At 41.7% G+C, this 20,962-nt stretch overlaps 1 protein-coding gene across 2 annotated transcripts in view; it reads right to left on the reverse strand.

Moving 5' to 3' along the window:
- sh3bp2 (SH3-domain binding protein 2) overlaps positions 1-17,786 on the reverse strand; it is a 36,428-nt gene extending 18,642 nt beyond the window's left edge. Inside the window, exon 1 of one of the 2 annotated variants that reach the window (XM_037117753.1) lies at positions 17,642-17,786. Coding sequence is in view for 1 of the 2 variants with exons in the window: in XM_037117752.1 (XP_036973647.1) it covers positions 2,071-2,171 (101 nt within the window). In the remaining variant the exon portion in view is untranslated. Of the gene's footprint in view, positions 1-2,070; positions 2,445-17,641 lie in introns of those variants that run through there. The other variant, XM_037117752.1, reaches the window with a different exon arrangement.
- Between the last annotated feature and the right edge of the window lie 3,176 nt (positions 17,787-20,962).

The raw sequence follows: 20,962 nt of genomic DNA on the forward strand, positions 1-20,962 counted from the left end.
ACGGAGAGGCAGGAAGAGATGGAGACAGTGTTGAGATTTTGCACTGACTACAGGACCACCCTCCCCCCGACCCCACCCCCCCCGACATGGGGCTGAAAATGAGAACACATTTCCTGTAAATGTTTCTCTTCTCTGACTCTGACATGAGCCCCGCTGAGGCATTACTGCGGCGACGACTGACAGCTGATGTGAACGTTGTGCCGTCACTATCATTATGACCATCATGACCATCATTTGCCACAGGAAAACATTTGTCTCCGAGCAGTAAAACCACCAAAATGGGTGGGATTTTTGTCCGGTACCTTTCTTTAGATATTAAAGTGGAGAGTGTGAAATAACCACAAACTGAGAAAAGCAGAGAGTCATTACTTGTAACCTCCCACATGACACATTAGACAAATATAAATGTTAAAGATGATGCGGTGCTCTCACAGATGCCAACTGTCCGACCCAAGTGACAAAAGCTTTGCCCTTTTGTGGGGAAACAAACCTGCAAATTCCCAACAGTGTTATTTCCCCTCCACAGAGGGTTTTTCTCTTAGTTACCTTGCTGCAGTGGTAGACAGGAACGAGATCACTTCGAGATAACAGTGTGCCACACAAGTGTTTCCATTAATGCCTCAACTTCCCTCCACAAAAGTTGCTAAAAGCACCTATAAGTGCCTAACCATAATTTCAGGTCACCTTATCTGCACCAGCCGACCATTATGATAACAAAACCATACAGATGTCTCGTAATCTCATTTGTGCTGTGGAAGAATGAAATTGTACTCGCATTCTTCATCGAAATGAATGATAATGTTGAAAAAAATAAACGTTAAAGAAAATGATCGGTCCCCTTATCCAGATCCAAACTTAGAGTCTATGGGGTCTATTCTGGGCTGAGACACAAAAACACACATGATGAGCTCATAAAGTACAAAAGCAGTTTAAAACTTTTTTGCCTTTTGACCTATTTTCTATAGAAGAAAAAAAAAAATGTTTTGACTTCAGGCCCCTTTTCACTACTATCAAACTACCTAACTGTACAAATGCAAATAAAGTAAACATGCTATTTGATACATCCAAAATCAGCAGGACGTGACCTACTGCACAACCCCAGTTTCATTTGCAATGATGTACTTTGCAATGTGGTTGCATCACATTCAGCCTCTGTGATCAGGCTGCATGACAGACAGTAAACAGGTTTACTGCCGTCTTACCTTCTCCCTCCTGTCTTTGTGCTGAGATTTATTCTATGTAGTGTATGATTCTTGTATTCACCTGTCAGGCACACAAAATGTCATGTCATGTCTTCACTTCCAGGCTTGTGGTCTTTCATTCAACCCACACATCTGACTCTTTAATCCATTCTCCCAAAAAAGGAGTCTTTAAGGAACAACGTTCGATTCCAGTAAACTCGACTTTACTCGACCATGTTGTAGTTTCTTACATTGAGTCACCGCTTGACTGCACAGAGCGCAGGAAGGACACTGGTGTCACTGCTGCTGTTACTGCAGTGTTGCACCTCAACCTATCATAAGTGGACATTGCACAGTTCTATTCCGATGATTCCGAAAATGCGTACGTGTTTACTCCGGCCCACCGGATGGGCACCTACTTCTCCATATAGGCTGAAGAGATGCTGCGACAGAAACAGCAACTATCATCGGACTAAAAATCATGATCGGAAACACCTCGGTTGCCTCACCGGCCTCTTGGGTAACTGGGAAGAAACTTTGCCAAATGACAACGACAACAAATAAAGATGACGTAAACCTCCAGCTGAGCGGTTCTGCAAAGCACAGCCAATGTCTAAATTCATAAAAAGAACCACCAAATGCCACATATCTGAAACCAGAATGGATCCCAGACGAAGACAGAAACCAACCTACGAGATATCACATCAGTACCCAAAATAAGTCTTAGAACTGGCCACCAAACCATTGCAGGGAAGGACAACCTCAAGTCAACTTATCTGGGAGTTAATCCGCACAATAAGTACCCAAAAATGGAAGTCACAGGCGAGACAAAGGATAAAAGATTAAGTCAATAACACAATATGTGCTGCAAAAAGTGACGGTAACTTACATGACATCCCTTTGTTCTCGAATACACATCCTGGTACTTGGCTTGGAGCTCCGAGCAAATGACTTCTTTCTCATGGAAGTAGCGGACATGTCGTAGGACATGACAGCAGCAACACAGCACAATAAACCACCATACTTTTTAACCGCGTGGAGCGACGGAAGATGGATGCACGGTTGGATGAACAGAGTACAGAATGGATAGATTTCAGATTAAATGAATGGTTAGATTTGGAAGAATACAGTAAGAATACAGATCGATGAACGAGAAGACGGAAGATTAGATAAATACTTCAAACGATCAGTGCCTGAAAAGTAGAATTAAAGAAGTGGAAGATAGAACAATCGGTCATGCTGGTTAGGAAGTCTGTTGGAGGTCTGAAGCCCTGATACTCCACCAGTCATTTCCTGCAGGGGCCTCCTCCTCCAGCCCCGCTTGTCATTGGTCGACCGGCTGCAGCATGTTCCTTCCTGCTTCCTCAATGCTCAGACGGTATTGGCTGCCTGGTACAACCCATACCACAACACACACACACACATGCGCCTCACACACTCGGACTCATTCTACCACAGGTATAGGCCGGGGGACTTTCCATCCCCCCTAAGACTGGAACAATACAGAGGTCAAGCACATGCACACACACACACCCACGCACACACACCTACAAACACAATCTGAAGCACAACTGTGCTGGGGAGTGTTTGTAGTTGTCAACTCCTTATTAGGGGAACACATACTTTTGATAATCAGTCATTAGTTAATAATATATGAAATATGTTGAATGTATTTTAAAATTCAATAATGTCAGTTTGTACCGAGTATCTTTTTGAATTTTTTAAACTACAAAACTATTTTATTTTGATATTTTTGATAAGTAAGTATTTGTTATTCTCTAACAGGCCACTAGAGGCTGGTACATTGGTAATGCTATAGCCTAAAAGTCTATGAGACTGTTAATGTCAAGACAAACGCGTTCTTACTGAGTTTGTTTGTATATAACCCTTTAAATCATTAACATACCTCAGCACAACTTTTTTGGCTGCCCTGTACATTGTGAGCGGACCTATGCTGTAAATTACGATGAACAAAACAGCAGCACATTGTATAGGTGTAATTTTCGTTGCGAGACCTCTTACCGCTGTTCGCAGCTAAAACTGCGAGGTGTTAAACTCAGCAAGACTATAGTTAGACGTTGAAAGCAGCAAAAGAGCAGGTTTCGAAAAAGCTGAAGCAGTGAGCGGGTTTGAAGAAGCCTGCTGCCGCTCAGCCAGGTTTAAGGTGAAGGGCTAACAGAGGCTGTATTAGAGTGCACAGTCATCTCTGTAGCTCAGCAACACCTGGTAGACTAGAATGGCGCTCGGTACGGCACATACCTGTACCAAGGCTCAGCAGTCCCGTCTTGTACCCACACATAACACGCATTATTCTTCAAGACGGCGACAAAAATGTCAACAAAATGCCAATCTTGCAATGTTAAAGAAAATGAGAAAAAAAGAGTCCTGGATCAGTCCGTTTATCATGATCCACGCCAAACATTAAAGTTAATGTCTATTTTGGGCTTCATCCAAAAATCTGTTGAGTAGTTTTTGTGTAACCCTGCTGACCCAGCAACCAAACCAACAACCCACCAAAGATGAAGCAGTGGATGCCAGGGACGCCCAGACAATCCACCAACACTGCCACTGTGACTGTGCTGAGTATCATGGGTGTTTGGAAGCTGAAGATAAACAACTATTTCAGGAACTGGACTTGAAAAGTAGAGATGACATATGGTTTATCATGACTTAATGGCCCAAAAAAATTGACTGTTTGGATCAGGTCATCAATGGGGCACACACGCTGATACAGTGTCTTAAAGACATGCCCAGACTGTGTCTAGTTCTTTGAGTGTATCAGTAGTGGGTAATCACCCAAAAGTTTCTAAAGAGCTAGAATCCTGCTCAAAGCGGGTGGTAGCAGCTGTCACCATCTTGGCAGTGCTTGTGAGGTGTCTGGACGACAACACATTCTGGCCTTTAATTCAACTCAGTTTAAATTTAACCTGTTCCTTCTTGTGTGAGTTAGGGAATGCAGACAATACGGGGCTCACAGCTCCAAGAGACCTTGGAGTCAGCATTTAGCTGTGTGGGTCAAAGGTTAGCAGGAGACAAGGCCACTATAGGGACTGAATTGGAGCCTGACTGCTGTGTCAGATGGAGGATGATATCTAAACACATACATCTCCAGAAAAGGATAGAGGGCTCATCTAGGTAATTTTGGAATACAAGCCCGAACAGGGACAGTAACAGATTTGGTCATTTATGGGAGATGGACCTTCAACCCATCACAGTAACCAATTAGGAGCAAGCAAGCTCTGCCCGAGGGACTTTAAGAAGGGTCTCACGAGTAGAGACAAGGGGGGTGGCACTTGGTAGAATTCCTAAGAGCTAAGGCGTAGGAGTTCCGATAGGGCAAGGAAGGCAGAAACGTTTGGCATTATTCTGCCCGAGATTGGTGAACATCAGATGTGGGGCCACACTCTGCTCGGATGCTCGGCTCAAGTCTGGTTTAATAAAGATTGCTCTATCATTCCACCCAGCCTTGCCTCCGCAGAATTTTTTATCAACATACTACACGCCGATATCTTTGAGGAAGACAGCCCAGAAACTACAGGTGGCGTCACGAACAGGATGGTTTTTGACAACTTGGACACACGACAGGAGTCCAGAGACTGACTTTCACCCCAGCCGGCAAACAAGGTGAGCATTTTCGCTCCAGGGGTCAAACTCAGGCCCTGGATGGGACTGTGTGTGTGTTTTCCAATATCTGTCAAGCCAAAAAATTACCAAAACGGGGGAAACTGGGCATCAGGCTTGTAGTTTGTTGATACGATTCTGTCTAAATTTTCTAAATTAAGAGAAAAGGAGAAACTGATGCGGTAGAGATTTATGAATTAATTGGTAATACGATGCAGGTATGGCGTTGAGCCATTTGCTGGAAGTCATGCGTGAGATTAGTCACTATTTCCTACGCGCTAAGTTGTCTCAAAGAGTGAAGAATAAATAAGAAAAGAAAATGACAGAAAAGAATAAAAAAATATAATGAAGAATAAATAAGAAAAGAAAATGACAGAAAAGAATAAAAAAATATAATGAAGAAGAAATGGTCAGACAATATAGAGAAAAGAGATTGCTGACAATAGAGGAATAGAGAAAAGAGAAATAGAGAATAAGTGAAAAAGGGAAACTGCTGTGGCAGCAATGACTGAATTGATGGCCATCCGATGCAGGCAAACATTGTCATAAGACATGCGGGGCATTGGTCTTCATTGGCTGCATGGTTGAGTTGTCTCAAATACAGAAAAGAATAGAAAAGACTGGCCGGAAAAAAAAAAAAAAGATGAAGACCACAAAAATTTAGAATGAGAGAGAAATGTTATGTCAAATCAAACTTATGGTTGTGACAATAGAAATTCGACAAGTCTATGGGTGCGTGTGACGCCCATGGACTCTAATCTAAAGTGGTTTGGCACTTGGTGGGCTGTTAGAGGCGGTTTTCCGTATTCTGAGTCCAACAAACCAAGTTGCAGTATGTGTTAGGTAGAAGAGCTCTGATGAAATTCAGCTGAATAAGTGTTTGTGTTTGTTCGTCTAAAGGAAAAAGAAGGGGCCCGGTGGTGGTTTGTAGTGTTTAGTGCTTATTGTGTCCTCTGAAGCTGTGTGTGGGGGTTAGGAGTCAGCTAAAGTTGATGTGAAAACTGAGTGTTTGTCCATGGAATTAGTTATAAGTAATCTATACAAATGCGCATTATTAAAATATATCATATACAATGCATAGGTGTTGTATTGATGACGTGATATTCAAAAGATAGGATATTAGATAGATGACCCATAGGGAAGTACGACTCCTGCCCTTCCTTTGCCTTATAGGTGAAAACTAACAGTTAAAGTTGTTACTGTAAATCCGAATTAAGATCTTGAAGGACTAAAATTTAGGTGAAATAGAAGCTCACATGAAGGAAATATTAATTGGTGTTAATTAGCTGTATAGCAAAGGAAAGGAGGAATTGGTGGTTTGGAGATTTCCCTATCAATAAAGTTATAAGTCTTATGCGTGACTAGCACATCGATCACCCTAAAGAGAAAGAGTAGAGGCAATAGGGAAGATAAAGGGATATTATGCGGAGAGAAGATGCAGAAAGTAGGGGGAAAATTGATAGCAAGTCAAATATAAGATTAAAACACGCATATATGATTTGTGTGACTAAAGGCAATGCATCCTAGTTGACTGTGGATCAGAGGAATCCAGTGGGGTGTTCTTGGCCGTTATCAAGCTGTGGATGAGTAATTACTGGGGATGATGCTTGATTTGTTCCACGGTGGAGAAGTTTGTGGATTACGCTACGTAGGCATTTATGGGCGTACGGACAATTGTTTATTTGGTAGCTGGCAAAGTATGGAATTGGCCTTTATGCACAGCAGCCTCCACATATTAGAAGGGGAAGCCCAAATGTGGAGTAAAGAAAAGTTAATTGAATTGGAGAAATAAATATTTTAATACCAAAGTACCGGTACAAAAATTTGATGTGAAATTTGAATGTGTAAACTATTTCAGATCTGAAGGTATGTAATGAATTAACTGCATGATTAGAGTAGTATGACTAACAATTAATTACAGTATTAACGTATTAACATCACTATGTATGTAAATGTATAAGGGATTTTGGCGTATCTAAAATCATTCTGTTAGATTTTGAGGTGATAAAGTGCAGATATTTTCCTGCGGAAAGTTGAATTTGATCAGACGTATTGAATTTGCTCTAGAACACCTCCTCAGAGCAAATGGCTAAATTGAAAGTAATGCGTGAAGAAGTCGGGAGTCTGGCAATATCTCTTATTCGCCTGTTTGAATGTTGGCAGATAAAAAGTATTAGCTCATGGTTGACAGTGGGCCAGTTCAGCTCTTCCTTGTCTCTCTGCGGTTGAGAAGAGATTAGAGCACGCGTGCCCTTAGAGTGGAGAGAAAAGCAGAAAAGGGGGGCTGAGTAGCGGGTGCGTGAATGCGCGGACACAGAGAGAGCGCCGCTGCGAGTGTATAGTTACTCCCCTTCCACACTTAGATACAGATAACCGACCTAGCGATTTACAGTTCTACTAATTTTACGTTTGAGTTTTTAAAACAAAGCAGGTTTACATTAACAACTTAATAGTAATGTCAAACTAAATCTGCGCGATGTTTATATTATTTGGATGATGACAAAGAAGTGACAATTTTGGATTGCTTAATGGACGATAATACTCTTTATTTGTGTTTTTTCTTCTTGTTTCCATACTTCTGGGTCACGAGACTCTGAGAAGGAAAGCATAACATCAAAGGCCTTCTGGAGACGGACGAGCATCCCCAGACACCTGCGGCGTCTGCCGGTGCCCCCCACTCGTGCAACTTACATCAAAATCTGTCAGGCTAGTGCGATCTTATCCACAAACCCCTTAAGGACACACACACGGATACACCCGCTTGAGACAACCCTAAGAAGATAGAGACGCACATGCTTATAAACTCACAAACGTTTAAGGCGACAACATTTACATGCACACAGTGTTACTGCATATACATGGGTAACACAAGTAAGGGAAGAGGTAGAGCTTGGCAATTGACTGATCAGCTATAGTAGATCATTGGTTGTTGATAGCGATTTATTATTTGAGCATAGGATTTGATTTAATCTTGGATGATTCAGTATCTGATGTCCGACTTGGTTTATAATTATTGAAGGACATAAACAGCGAAAAGACTGGCACAGACGTCAGCAACAGTTGTCAGCTCTCAGAAGGAGCTGTGAACTTTTAGGTTTCTATTTTGCTTCATCCTCACAGACAGTCGAGTCCGGAGAAGTTACAATTTTTAGGGCGATACATTACAGGCTCTCACTGCGGTTTGCAAATTTACTCCATTGTTTTTAAGAAGGAAAGCTTGCGGATGAATCAGGTACTTTAGGTGTGCGGCTCAATCGGGCTCAGATGAATGGATAAGTCGCCAATCAATCCAAACTCTGCTCAGCTCCAGTTGCATAATTGTGGAACCACAAGAGGCATCCATGAAAACAAACAAGGATGAATATCTTGGCAAAGAACATGACATTGAAGGAGGCATCCTACACGTGACTAAATTGTTAGTCAAGGATTATGAACAAGAACATGTGAGAGAAATGATGGCAGAACAGAGGATGCCGCTTCTGTTCCAATGAAAAAAAAAACTCTGCCATTTGGAAAGGTAAAAACCAGGAGCTCATGAAAATGATGATCTCCACCAAGGACTGGGACAACTACAAATGGTTGTTTACGGACACAGCACGGACATTGGACTCGGGAAGTCAACCTGACCGGCAGAAGTCGAGCTCCACCCCAGAACCTGGCCTCCATGGAAGAACTAGTACCCAACAGAAGAGGAGGTAATCCAGGGGACGATATCACAAACGAAAGGGCAGCTAAAAACACACGTCTTGACAAAGAGTCCTCAGAGCAGCACACCATTGTTGCCTATAAAGAAACCAGATGACTTGTATGTCTTTGTGCACGGTGTAAGAGCAGTGAATGAAGATTGGCTGACTTTCCAGCAGATGTACCTGATCCACATGCCTTGGTGGCTTGAACTCCTCCAAAGGCTTTGTACTTTGCAGTGTTAAATCCTTCTGCAGAGTTCCCATTTTAGTGTTGAACCCTAGTAATTTTTCGGTTTACATACAGTCAAGAAGCAAATGACAAGCCCATGTTGCAAGGGGGGAAGGTAAGACAAGAAAATTCCAAAGGAGCAGGGTTTTTGGCACCATATTTGCTTGAACAAATTGATCATGTCATAAGCAGATGTACAATCTGTTTAAAAAACAATGTCAGAAGAGGAGTAATGGTCTCTCCTGGTTATATTCGGACTCCAAGAGATTATATGCGTGAGTTAGTCAGGGACTTTATTGATATGATAACATCAATTGAAGGAAAAGAGATACGTGGTAGTAGGTGCAGACAAATTTTAGCAAAGGCCTGAGGTTTGTCCTACCAAGCGGAAGGCAGCTCAGTCTGTCGCCAAGTTCTTAGGTTGGGAAGTCAGAAGCCGATGGAGACTTCCAGATCACATATTACAGATAATGAGAGAGAATTTGTGGATAAAAGTGTAAATTTGATTGTACAAACCTCGTGAAGTCAACAACGTGTAGGAGCAGTTTATTATCTCCTCAAAACCAAGACATCTGCGAAAAGTTATGACGTCCTGAAAAAACGCATTGCTAAAATCTGCCAACACACAGGTCTGAATTGGGTAGTGGCGCTTCTGCTTGCATTGATGGCCTTAAGCAAAAGTTTAGTTGGAAAGGTAAGAGATTCATATATCACAAATTGCAAAATTGTTATTGTCCAGTCACAATCAACTCGTAAATTATGCTAAGACAACATCCATTTAGCCCTAAAGCTGCTGAGGTCTTTGCTTTGTTGTTCAGACTATTCAAGGCGCCATTGTTGAATCGCTGATCTTGCCATGTATCGTCTTGACGGAAAATAAATCAAAGGGGGGTGGAGTTTATTAAAATATCTTAAGGTCATAAATGAAGCTGGTTAGCATCCAATATATGGTGTAATATTAACCATATTACTGGTGAAGTTTATTTTTGGATGCACATGCCATAGGATTTTCATCTCCGATTTATCTCTGTTTGCTGTGGAACTGAGAGGGGAACATTAGTGGTCATTGTGTGATAATGCACATGTTCAGATGTGGACAAGGGCTGTGTATAGGTATTCCTGTACAGGGGCATGGTTAAACTGAGACAAGGTCTCTACTTTGTTTTCTGGCAGAAAACAGTCCTAAAGTTTTGAAGGACAAAGTTGCAACTCATTTCATAAAATTTAAGGCGTTAATATACTCCGGAGGGTCGTGAATTGGGTTCCGATCACATCCAGAAAATTTTGGATGTCAAAAATTGTGAAAGAAAACAAACAATTGCCTTATTGGATTTAACAGGCTATTGTTGTCCATGGATTTATAATTTGTGGAGATCTCCCAACCCATGTGTGACTTTACACATGGGGGAAACATTTGACCAAGACTGACGTTGACTGACTTGTGAGGCAGAGATAACCTCTACTGACTTAAGCTTACTGACTTAGATCAAGCTTGATTAGGCCTCTCAAACCACTGATATTCTTGAGAAGCTTTTGAAAATGTGTCAAAGGGCGGTAACAGCTGCTTCTTTCCAAAAAGCTATGGCCATAGCTGATACAATCATGTGTTATCTAACTGCTCGTGTCTTGCATGCTTCTCCCAGAGGAGAAAAATTACTCTTTTAACCAAAGCATGACTGTGGAACTAACAAAGGTGATGTACAGTCCTTAATAGACCAGCTTTGCTTCCTGCAGGTCCGGATGTGGAACCACATCCATATCTGAAAGTGGCAGATACTTTGCCAAACCAGCAAACCATTATTTGATACACGCCTCATTAACCCTAACTCCATTTTCTTTCAGATGATTCTGCTGTGAAACTTCTGACCAATGGATCTCCTCATGTCCCATAAGCAATTATATAATAACATGTCTGATCAGGCAGCTGAAAATGTGGCGATAACTTGAGTTTTTCTTTCTAGGAACAAGAAAGGACGTCGTAGTTAACACAAAATTTTAGATATCAATAATGTCTACCTGTCTGTGTAATGGTACGCAGATAAGAAGTTCATACAGGTTTTGCTGACCCAGAGCATCTCCAAAGGTAGCAGCCTTTACATCTATCTCTCCAAGGGCAAGAAGTTGGAAGCACTGGAGCACCAGGGGAAGACGTTGGAAATCCCCTCACAGGCGATGAATACGAAAGAAGATCCAGTGACACCAATTCATAACAGGATGATATGCTTGTTTTGTTATGAAGAGTTAGACAGATTCCTATGTACTCACATGTATATCCATATGTAATGATGTGGAAATGTTATGTTTTGTTGTAATCCTGTAACGCATGCAAATGAACAATGGAATGAGCAATAATCTTAATGATATAGTACTTTAATTAGGTTTACTTGTACCATCACACGATGATATATATATTTTGATAATATAGGACCTGTGAAAAGTTCGGAGTCCAATGACCAATTGGCATATGGTCATTCCATTGATAAGTTATAAATTACAAAGGAGACTCCCTGCCTGGATTGGCTTGAAGGCGTGGATGCTCCATAGTTGATTAGTAAGGTTTCCTATTTCTTTTTGATACTCCTTAGAAGGGGTATATTTTTGGAATGGGATGCAACAGCTGATTTGTGAAATTCCCCTACAACTACACATAAGAAGCCATAAGCAAAGACTTCGAGAATAAGAACCATTTTTCAGAGTTTACTGAAAAAGTGTACCTGAGGGGAGTCCTGCAGATGAGACTAAGGGTAGCCGAATTCGACCTAATTAGGATAAATAGTGAGCTTATCTAGTCATAAAGTAACATAAAATAATGTGCTATAGGGCCTAATAAGAAGTTAAATAATTAGTTTCCCTAAATTGCAGTTCACAAAAACACAAAATTAGGACTCTGAACTTAGCAATAGGATTGGATGAGGAGCCCTTTGTTGAAAACAGATATACTGCAACAGGAGTTGGATAGACGTATATTATTGCAGATGTGCCTTTTTTCGAGACCTAAAGGGTCTCGAAGGGGGGAATATGAGGTGTCTGGACGACAACACATTCTGGCCTTTAATTCAACTCAGTTTAAATTTAACCTGTTCCTTCTTGTGTGAGTTAGGGAATGCAGACAATACGGGGCTCACAGCTCCAAGAGACCTTGGAGTCAGCATTTAGCTGTGTGGGTCAAAGGTTAGCAGGAGACAAGGCCACTATAGGGACTGAATTGGAGCCTGACTGCTGTGTCAGATGGAGGATGATATCTAAACACATACATCTCCAGAAAAGGATAGAGGGCTCATCTAGGTAATTTTGGAATACAAGCCCGAACAGGGACAGTAACAGATTTGGTCATTTATGGGAGATGGACCTTCAACCCATCACAGTAACCAATTAGGAGCAAGCAAGCTCTGCCCGAGGGACTTTAAGAAGGGTCTCACGAGTAGAGACAAGGGGGGTGGCACTTGGTAGAATTCCTAAGAGCTAAGGCGTAGGAGTTCCGATAGGGCAAGGAAGGCAGAAACGTTTGGCATTATTCTGCCCGAGATTGGTGAACATCAGATGTGGGGCCACACTCTGCTCGGATGCTCGGCTCAAGTCTGGTTTAATAAAGATTGCTCTATCATTCCACCCAGCCTTGCCTCCGCAGAATTTTTTATCAACATACTACACGCCGATATCTTTGAGGAAGACAGCCCAGAAACTACACTTGTTTCTTCTAAACTCTGGGCTCATCAAAAGTGGGTGAAGAGTTGGAAGGTGAGGTGAACCGATTAAAGCCTGGTTACTGAAATACGTCCACCTTGCCAGAAGCTCCCAAGCTAGCTAAGGCTAACAAGCTAACTACGTTCACACAGTCAGAAAAGCGAAACACCTTGATTTTCTCACGTGGGTTGACTTGCCCCAGACAGACAGGATACCAAATACATTGGTTGTAAGGTGGTGAGCAACAATAGGCACCAGGTTGTTTGTGTCAGTGTGTTTTTTTTAACCAAAGTCAGCATTCACCAAAGTCACAGAGTTCTTTCTGTTAGCCTCCAGTGTCTTCTATTCATCTCGTCTTTGCCTGTTAGACTCTGCTTCCATCTTTATCCGTGGCACCAACACATAAACATGGCTGAGAAGTCAAAAGAAAGGGACATTTGTGCCTTTATTTGACACAGACATATAAAGAGCTAGTGGAGTGTGAATGTGTTCTGAAATTTAGGCTCTCTCATTAATGTGTGGGTTGCCACAGTTTCATTTCAATTGCAACACTGTGTCACACATACACACATGAGGCAGTCACAAAGCCAGATATTCAGCTTAAGGGATATAGGTTTAAGGTTCACAAGCCTGCTGACATGAACATGAATTTTACATTTTACACAACTGTGCCATGGACACGGGTTCGACTAATCAACAGGATTCCGTTCCATAAATGAATATATTATATATATTTAAATATACATATACATTCATAAAATGTAGAGCTATAAAACAGAGCAACAAAACAATCATGCACTCACCATTAGACTTAACAACACAATGCAACTGTTGTTGAATGAGAAGGCATCAATGGTTTTGTTGCTGTCCAGGGCCCTTGTTCTCTCAGTGCTTATAGCCAACAAATTAGCAACAGTGTGACCAGTTCGAGAGTCCCAGCTGCTCGTGCTCACATGGTTTTTGAAACGACGCAGACAAGAAAAAAAAAACTGTTCTCACAGCTTACTGATGTGACGAGAAGTGTCAGACATATGCGTATCAGTTTGCACGAGTCTATCAATGCACCTCTGTACGACTTCATTAGGGAAAGGAACTCCTGAGTGCTGCTGATAGTGTGTCCCTGGTCTTCATTTCCTCAGTTTTCCTCACCTATTCCATGAAAATATCTATGTTTGGGGCCTCAAACAACAAAGCCCTCCAGATGTCGCATGGTTTGGCTCAAGTTCAAGTTTTTTTTAAAGATGCACCATTGACCCATAAAAACACGTAGAGCATTTGCGTTGTCTCAAAACACTGCTGCAGCGTTGACATTATGTACACAGCCCCACTAACACCAACCTGAACTCCACTGTTACCATCTCGACATTACTGATGCTTCGTTGAACACTGGCCAAACAAAAATGTAGGAGTTTTCTCTCCATACCAAATTTGTGTCCCACACTTTCTTGCTGAGATGCTGAAGCTTTTCGTCAGTTGTTGAATCCGTTGTTGGTAGATGCTGACTCCAAACAAAATCTGTGACGTCGTTTTTGAAGAAGTAGCCATCTTGGGCCCTATTGGGGATGATTGCTAATATCATCTACAGCAATGCCATCAACCTCAGCTGCAGCAGGCGGTCACGGGTCGGTGCAGGCCCCCTTCAACTTCTCCATCCTCCAGGGGCTTTCCTTGGTCCTGGTCAGTAACGGTTAGTGTTGTGTCTTCACCTTTATGAAACCTATTCAATGTCGCCTGTATTAGCCCTGTTAGGGTCACAGTCACTCCTGTTTCCAAGTTTTGATTCATTTCAGTCTCCATGCGTGGGTGTTTTGGGAAGTTAAAAAAAGGACCCATTATGAATGTTCAACAGATTTCACTAATGCTTGCTTCCAAAAACAATTGACGCAATTATTTGACAGGAAGTGGAAAGGTCAGAAGTTCAATGGGTGCTGCGCCCATTGGTCAAATCAGATCACTAGTGTAGGTTTCATGTTTTTCAGTCTAAATATATATATATATATATATATATATATATATATATATATATATATATATATATATATATATATATTTGTATACTAATTTTTCTACACATAAATCATAGTATTCACACATTAAAAATTACATACACAGACTGGGATGCATAAGACTACAAAGCAGCAATTCATAGCAATATCTTTACAATGTTACATCCTTGTAAAGACCTCCAGTATAAAATATTAGAAACTACAAGTACATCAAGGATGCTTATCTTCCCAGCCCATCGATGACGCAGAAGGCAGGTTTGTTTAGTTTGAGACCTTAGCTGAAAGTGTGTTACTGCGATGACTGACTTAACCGCTGGTTAACCACGCGAAATGCAGAGGCAGCTGCATATCTCCACTGATCAAACTTACACAGACAAATGTGTCCAGCGAAGATTGTCCGGACCACAAACTCGAGTGTATGAGCCGATGGGGAAGATTTGCACGGCTGCAGCAGCACCGTCACACACAGCAGTGGCACAGTGAATGGTGTGGTTTGACATATGATATTCATATTAGTGAGGACTACTGGTTCCTGTTGCAGTGAGTCACCTGCCCAGCCTGAAACCACGGCCTTTTGTTGAGTCAAGGCAAAACCAAACAAGCTTGACGCACTCTCCAAACATTTGGTCGCTTCCCGTACTGTATGTAATGAGTTCAGTGACTAAAGCTGTCTATTTTTAAGTTTAGCCTATATTTGATATTAGTGTGAGCTGGCTGTACAGTCAGTTGAGTTGCAGAAAAAGGAATCACACTTGTGTCATCTCCGTCTCCTGTCAAACAGTTCTGTTGCATCCATTTTTACACTGCTCACTTATTATCACACCTCCAACAGTCCTTTGTTAGCAGTTTTGTTACCCTCTGTCGTCAGATCAGATTTTACATTTATCTACATTTAGCACATGCTTTTTGTCCAAAGTGACTCACAGTAACTCGCCATGCAAGGTGCGAACCAGCACATCAGGAGCAGTTTTGGGTTAAGTATCTTGCCCAACGACACTTCGACATGCAGACCAGGGGTCTCGAACCAGCGACCTTCCTATAGCAAGATGCTGGCTCTACCCTTGAGCCACAACTGCCCCTTCTTTTTAGATTTTAGTTTTGCATTTTTCAAAAGGTGTCAAATGAAAGACAAGTCAGCGCCAACATCATTGACTGTATATAAAAATAGACCACAGCCCCTTAAAATGGGAATCTAAAACATATTGATCAGCCCCCCAGTGGCTCGCTAATGTATAATTAACCCCCCCCCCCCAAACTCAACCATCAAGGAACACGAGAAATTATTATTTCCCAATTCATATTTTTGGATTCCATAATTTCTGCTCCTTCTTTCCAATCTGATGTGCGTTCAAGTGTTCTATTATTCTGCTAAGTTTGGCTGTAATTAGTCGATGATACAAAAAAGGGGTGTAAGGTCGTGATCGACAGCCGGGTGGGCCTCCATCAACCATCATTACCCCATTTTTGTGCAGCTGGAGGAAGTGGAGGCACATGGTTAACACAGGCAACGCTGTAACCACATCACTGAACCTCAGAGGGATCACAGAATGCTGAATGTGACAGAAAGTGAGCCTCATTGTCTGACTTGGACTCAGGCTTTCTCTGTCTTTCCTTTTCTTCCTTCCTTTCAGTTCCTGTCTCTGTTCAACCTCCCCTTCTCTCTCTGTTCTCTGACGCTGATTTTTTATTCCCACCTCTCTGTCCACCCCGTCCCATCTTATGCCAGCATGAGACGCAATATTTTTCAGAGTCGCTCTGTGGCTGCCGTTATGCTTCCCCAAAGGTCAAGAATGAACGTGCACACTTTAAAGTTTTCTGAGCTATATAAAGACCAGTACTGGGTTTTATGACCGAACTCTAACTCAATTACTGCAGTCTTCAATCCAACTCTACATTTTGTATTTTTTATGACTTTATATTTACATGTCGAATAAAGGCCAGCATGCCACAAAACATTTGGCATCCATTTCAAAAAAGAGAACACAGCGGAATTGTCCCTGCTGCAACATATCGCTGTGCTCTAACTGGATTGGATTTACGTGGCTCCGTACAGTCGAGCGTTCAAACAGTAAACAAAGTTTATAACCTCCTTACCACAAACTACTCAATAAAGAAAGCCACTAAAGTGTGAAAAAAACAGATCGGCACACTGCCGTCACCTCACAGCAGTGCCACCTTCACCATAGCTTAGCATGGCTGCTTTCAAAGATGTCAGAGAAAATACGATAAGATAATCCTTTATTAGTCCCAAAACGGGGAAATTTGCAAGGCTGAGTAATGACATGATTCAAGGAACAAGATTTTTTTGAGTGACACCTCAGCAGGGTTGGGTGAAATCCTTATCCTTGTCATTGAGGATATTTTGTCACATCATTACAATTTATAGTATCCATTGAATATTCATTTGTATAGGGACATGTATGAAGCAGAAACACACTCTGTCACACACTGCAGCATTCATAGCCATATGTAAAATATGTAAAACTCAGCACAAGAGTAATTTAAACTTACTTACAACACAAATTTGGCAGGTCAAATGCCACAGTCAGAGTTTTCAAACTCACTGAGATAACGTTGATTAAATAGCCGCTGCTGTCCAAATCGGTCTGCGAGCGCTGCTGTTTCAGTTTGCAAAGTTCACCGTTACAGGTTACAATTAAGAAGCCTGCCTTTGTCCGCTTGTGTCTAAAATCAAGGATCCACTGTTTCAGAAACAGACAAAAATCCTTTTCGACTGGATGCCATCGAGGCACTCAGGGCTAAGTAAAGGGTGATTTGTGATCGGCTGTGATGAATTACATGAGAAATAAAACCTCTCTGCATCTTTAACGTCAATGATAAACAACATTTTTCAATTAAAGTTTGATGGTAATAATTCATTTGAGTGACAGAAATGTGTGGAGCATTTTGAAAATCATATTGTCCTGATATGAATCTGCTGAGCTGGTGATATGAAATCATCGCCAAGCCATGCACTCTGTTGCATAATAGCTTCATCAGATGTGTAGCTTTGCTCTCTGGACACATGAACTGGTGCAACAAACCAGATCTAACAAAAGCGGAATGATAACTGTAACAGTATATACAGCAGAGAGAGAGAGAGCCACAGGTTTGAATGACTTGCTCTGTGTGGCACTGCTGCTTTCTGCTGAACCAACCTCAGCAACGCAGCCATCCTTTAAAAAAAGCGCACAGCTTGGACAAACTTGTGTTAAAATCTTTAACTGCACTTACCCATGGAGTGCTGTGTCAGTGGTGCTCCTCCGTCCGTGTCTGTGTCGTCAGCCCCGCAGCTAGAACTCCGCTTTAGCCTACTTCACTTCCTGGCATGGCATTTCAGAGCCACTATATGAAGTGTCATGACACCCTCCCCTCCACCACAAGAGAAACTGACTGCAGTGCTGACACAAACACATGCAGGCTGACGTACAAACCAGTGAGCTGACAGAAAAATTACTTAGATCACTATCACTTACCAACAGAAACATTTGAACAGCACTTCTTAGTGGTATTCAGTATTTTAAAAAGTTGAATGAAACCTACTTTGGTGTGTTTTCGCAGTGGTAGAGATCATTGTATATAGAGGACATGTAACAAGTTTCACAGGCTGTACGGCTGCAGCTACAACACCACGACTAACTTCCCCTTTGCAGTGTTGGACCACTCCTTCTGACATCTGGTCAGCAATTACTTTTTCATGAACAAACACCCGTACATTGTTCACCTGAAAGGCTGCTATACAACCAGATGCATCAGTTCAAAGAACCTGACAGCTAGTGTTTATCATGTCTGACAATATTAAAGCATGGCAGAGAATGAGCATAGAGCTGTGGATATGTCACTGCTCTTAAACAATTATAAGAAGCAGGGACTGAAAAGGGATGAATTGTGGCATTCACAGTACAACACTGCTGTTACTGGCATCTGCCCCCTTAAGTGGTCACCAGGTTGTTGTAGCAAACATTGCTAAAGCTAGCTAGCTAAAGCTGACAACACTAATGCTAATGTTGCTAATGCCAACGCAATGCAACGGTAGCTAACGACAATGTCAGATAACACATAAGGGCAGTAGTATGCTGAGCACAAAATGTTGAAATCAGCATTTTTTGAATTTCCACGAGCCTCCTGATGCTAACAAAACACGGTCATCTTATCTCTGCAGTATTAATTACTTTCAAACAATAATCATTTCCCTTTTCTTAACATAAACATGATATCAATATGACCTTTGGTGTTAAAATAATGTGTTCACATGTTAACTTAATGTAAACTTAACTGTAACTTTGTATTCACTGTCAGTTTGAAACTCTCTGTTTTTGTCTGGTCTTCTTTAAGGCCCGCCTCCTAAGAAGCCCAATCTGTTCTGATTGGTCAGTTCACACAGGCCTGAGCCGGCACAGTCCATTGTGTCTCTGGTCAGCTCTGCTGGTGTTTTTAGAATTACGGTTAGCTGCGCTTTTACTCTGAGTGTCACCACAAGAACATGACCTGTATTAACCTCAGCCACAACGCTAGCAGGCCCCTAATGCCTAACTTGGAAGGATCCTTGTATGGTGTGAGTGAACTCACTGCTGAGTGCTAATCAAACATACACAAAGTTGCCAAGCAAATTAATGTTTGCATTTTAACAACTTCTCTTTCACACATAGCTATAGTTATCTTCAGTGCTTATTTTATAAAATGAACACTCTGGTGAGGGTAACGGAACAAAAAGAGTTTCATAGACCAACTGCAACTTAAACTCAAAATGTTTATGTTGGTTGCTTCAAATGAGGCTTAACAATCACACAGTTTCTCTGGACTGTCCCTGCACTCTCCAACAGCTGCTGTCTCTTGGATGGATAGCATCTTTCAGGCTGATATTTTCCTCTCCTTTTTTAAATTCCTTTTTTCTCCTTTTAAATAATAAAAATCAGTGTGTGAAATACAAGGGGTGTAGGTCCTGAGACCCAAAATCTAATTGTCGCGGTCTCATTATTAAGCTAATTATTTTCTATTTATCCACTGTAAAACATATTTTCATATTTTAATATTGAAGGGTAAGGAACAACAACGAAAAAATGCTGCTGAGAGTGAACAACAGATAGTCCTTAGCCTATCGAGGCTATGCTAGGCTAGGCTGTTATTCTGCAAACTCTACTTACAACTATACTATAACTAGCTCTATTATGCTTCTGAGCGTGCACATGTCGCTGAGTTTTTATTTATCAATTTAATATTTAACATCGATTTAGTCCTTTAGTAAGCACCCCTACAGTTTTTGCCTGTACTGTCCAGCAACCTGTCTTTTTATTTATTTACTTAAAAGCACAATAAAAGCCTGATCTCATGTGATACACGTCTAGAGTTCTGGTAGTATCAGAAATGTGAGAAATCCAGCTCTTAACTACAACTCAAAATGGAAAATAAACTGTTAACCTCTAGTTTTGACCAATCCAAAATCCAGCTTTAGACCAGCTTTTAGACGCTTTGTTACGTCTCCAGTTTCATCAGTTGTGTTTGGATGAGTTGAGTTTTCTATGTGTAAAGTTCAGTCTTTCAGTAGCAATTATGGGTAACATTTTTGTCACTCCAGAATCTGAACCTCTGTCATTTGACAGGAAGAGAGACCTATATTTAAGACTGCGGCTTGCCTTTGTCAGTCTACGGGGAATAATCACGCTGTCTGTGACTGAGCGGATGATACGGAAGCTCTCCTCCACCACGGCTCGCCTGCCTGCTCCGTCTGTGTAGTCTGGCCTTTGTTCTGGTTCAGAGAACTTGGAACCTGTTGCCAAAAAGATAAACAATCCCTCTCCTAAAACCAGGACTCCACACACGTCTGGTGTTGAACACCTTTGGAGTAGTGTACTGGTGTACTGTAGGTGTAGAACGAAGCTTCACAAAACTTTAACTTTACACCTCAGTTGACTTTCTGAGCACGGACACACACACACAAACAATCCAAACTGCTCTGTAGCTAAAAGTAGAGTTTTAAATACCTTTGCTTGGATGCGGTGTTACAGGACTTCCTGGGTTTATACTTCAGCCCTCCTGTAGCTGCTCGGTTTAAAGAGAAAGCCAAGAACTTCTGGAGAAAACCATACACACGCCCATACAACACAGCCCAACGACCACAGCCGTTTCAGAATTGTTTGAACATTAAAAAGAGGGGGGAAAGAAATGTATGATTCCTGTTCTAGTCTTGTCGACGACACCTGTCATAGATTTGTTCCCCTTGGCCTTATCTTGTTCTCTTTGTGGGAGAATATGGATGATTCAGCCCTCCTGATGATCCCTATAAAATGTGGTGTCATTATAAGTCAAAAATAGCATCCAAGCTACCCGACAGGACCCAACCAGAGCAAACACAGCACATGGAATTACAACCAGTCATTATATTTCCTACTGCTTTGCAGTAATATCTGCTGCTCTGTTCCTCTGCCTCCGAATGTAAGTGGCAACCCGCAAGTCTCTCAGTTTTACTTAGCTTTTTCAACTTTGCTGCAAAGCTGTCAGTGCTGCGACAACACGCCTTGATGGTAAATTAAGTCACGGAGCACACTTGTGTCTACT

This window comes from Acanthopagrus latus, chromosome 12 (assembly GCF_904848185.1).
Source record: "Acanthopagrus latus isolate v.2019 chromosome 12, fAcaLat1.1, whole genome shotgun sequence".
In the NCBI taxonomy this organism is placed as follows: domain Eukaryota; kingdom Metazoa; phylum Chordata; class Actinopteri; order Spariformes; family Sparidae; genus Acanthopagrus; species Acanthopagrus latus.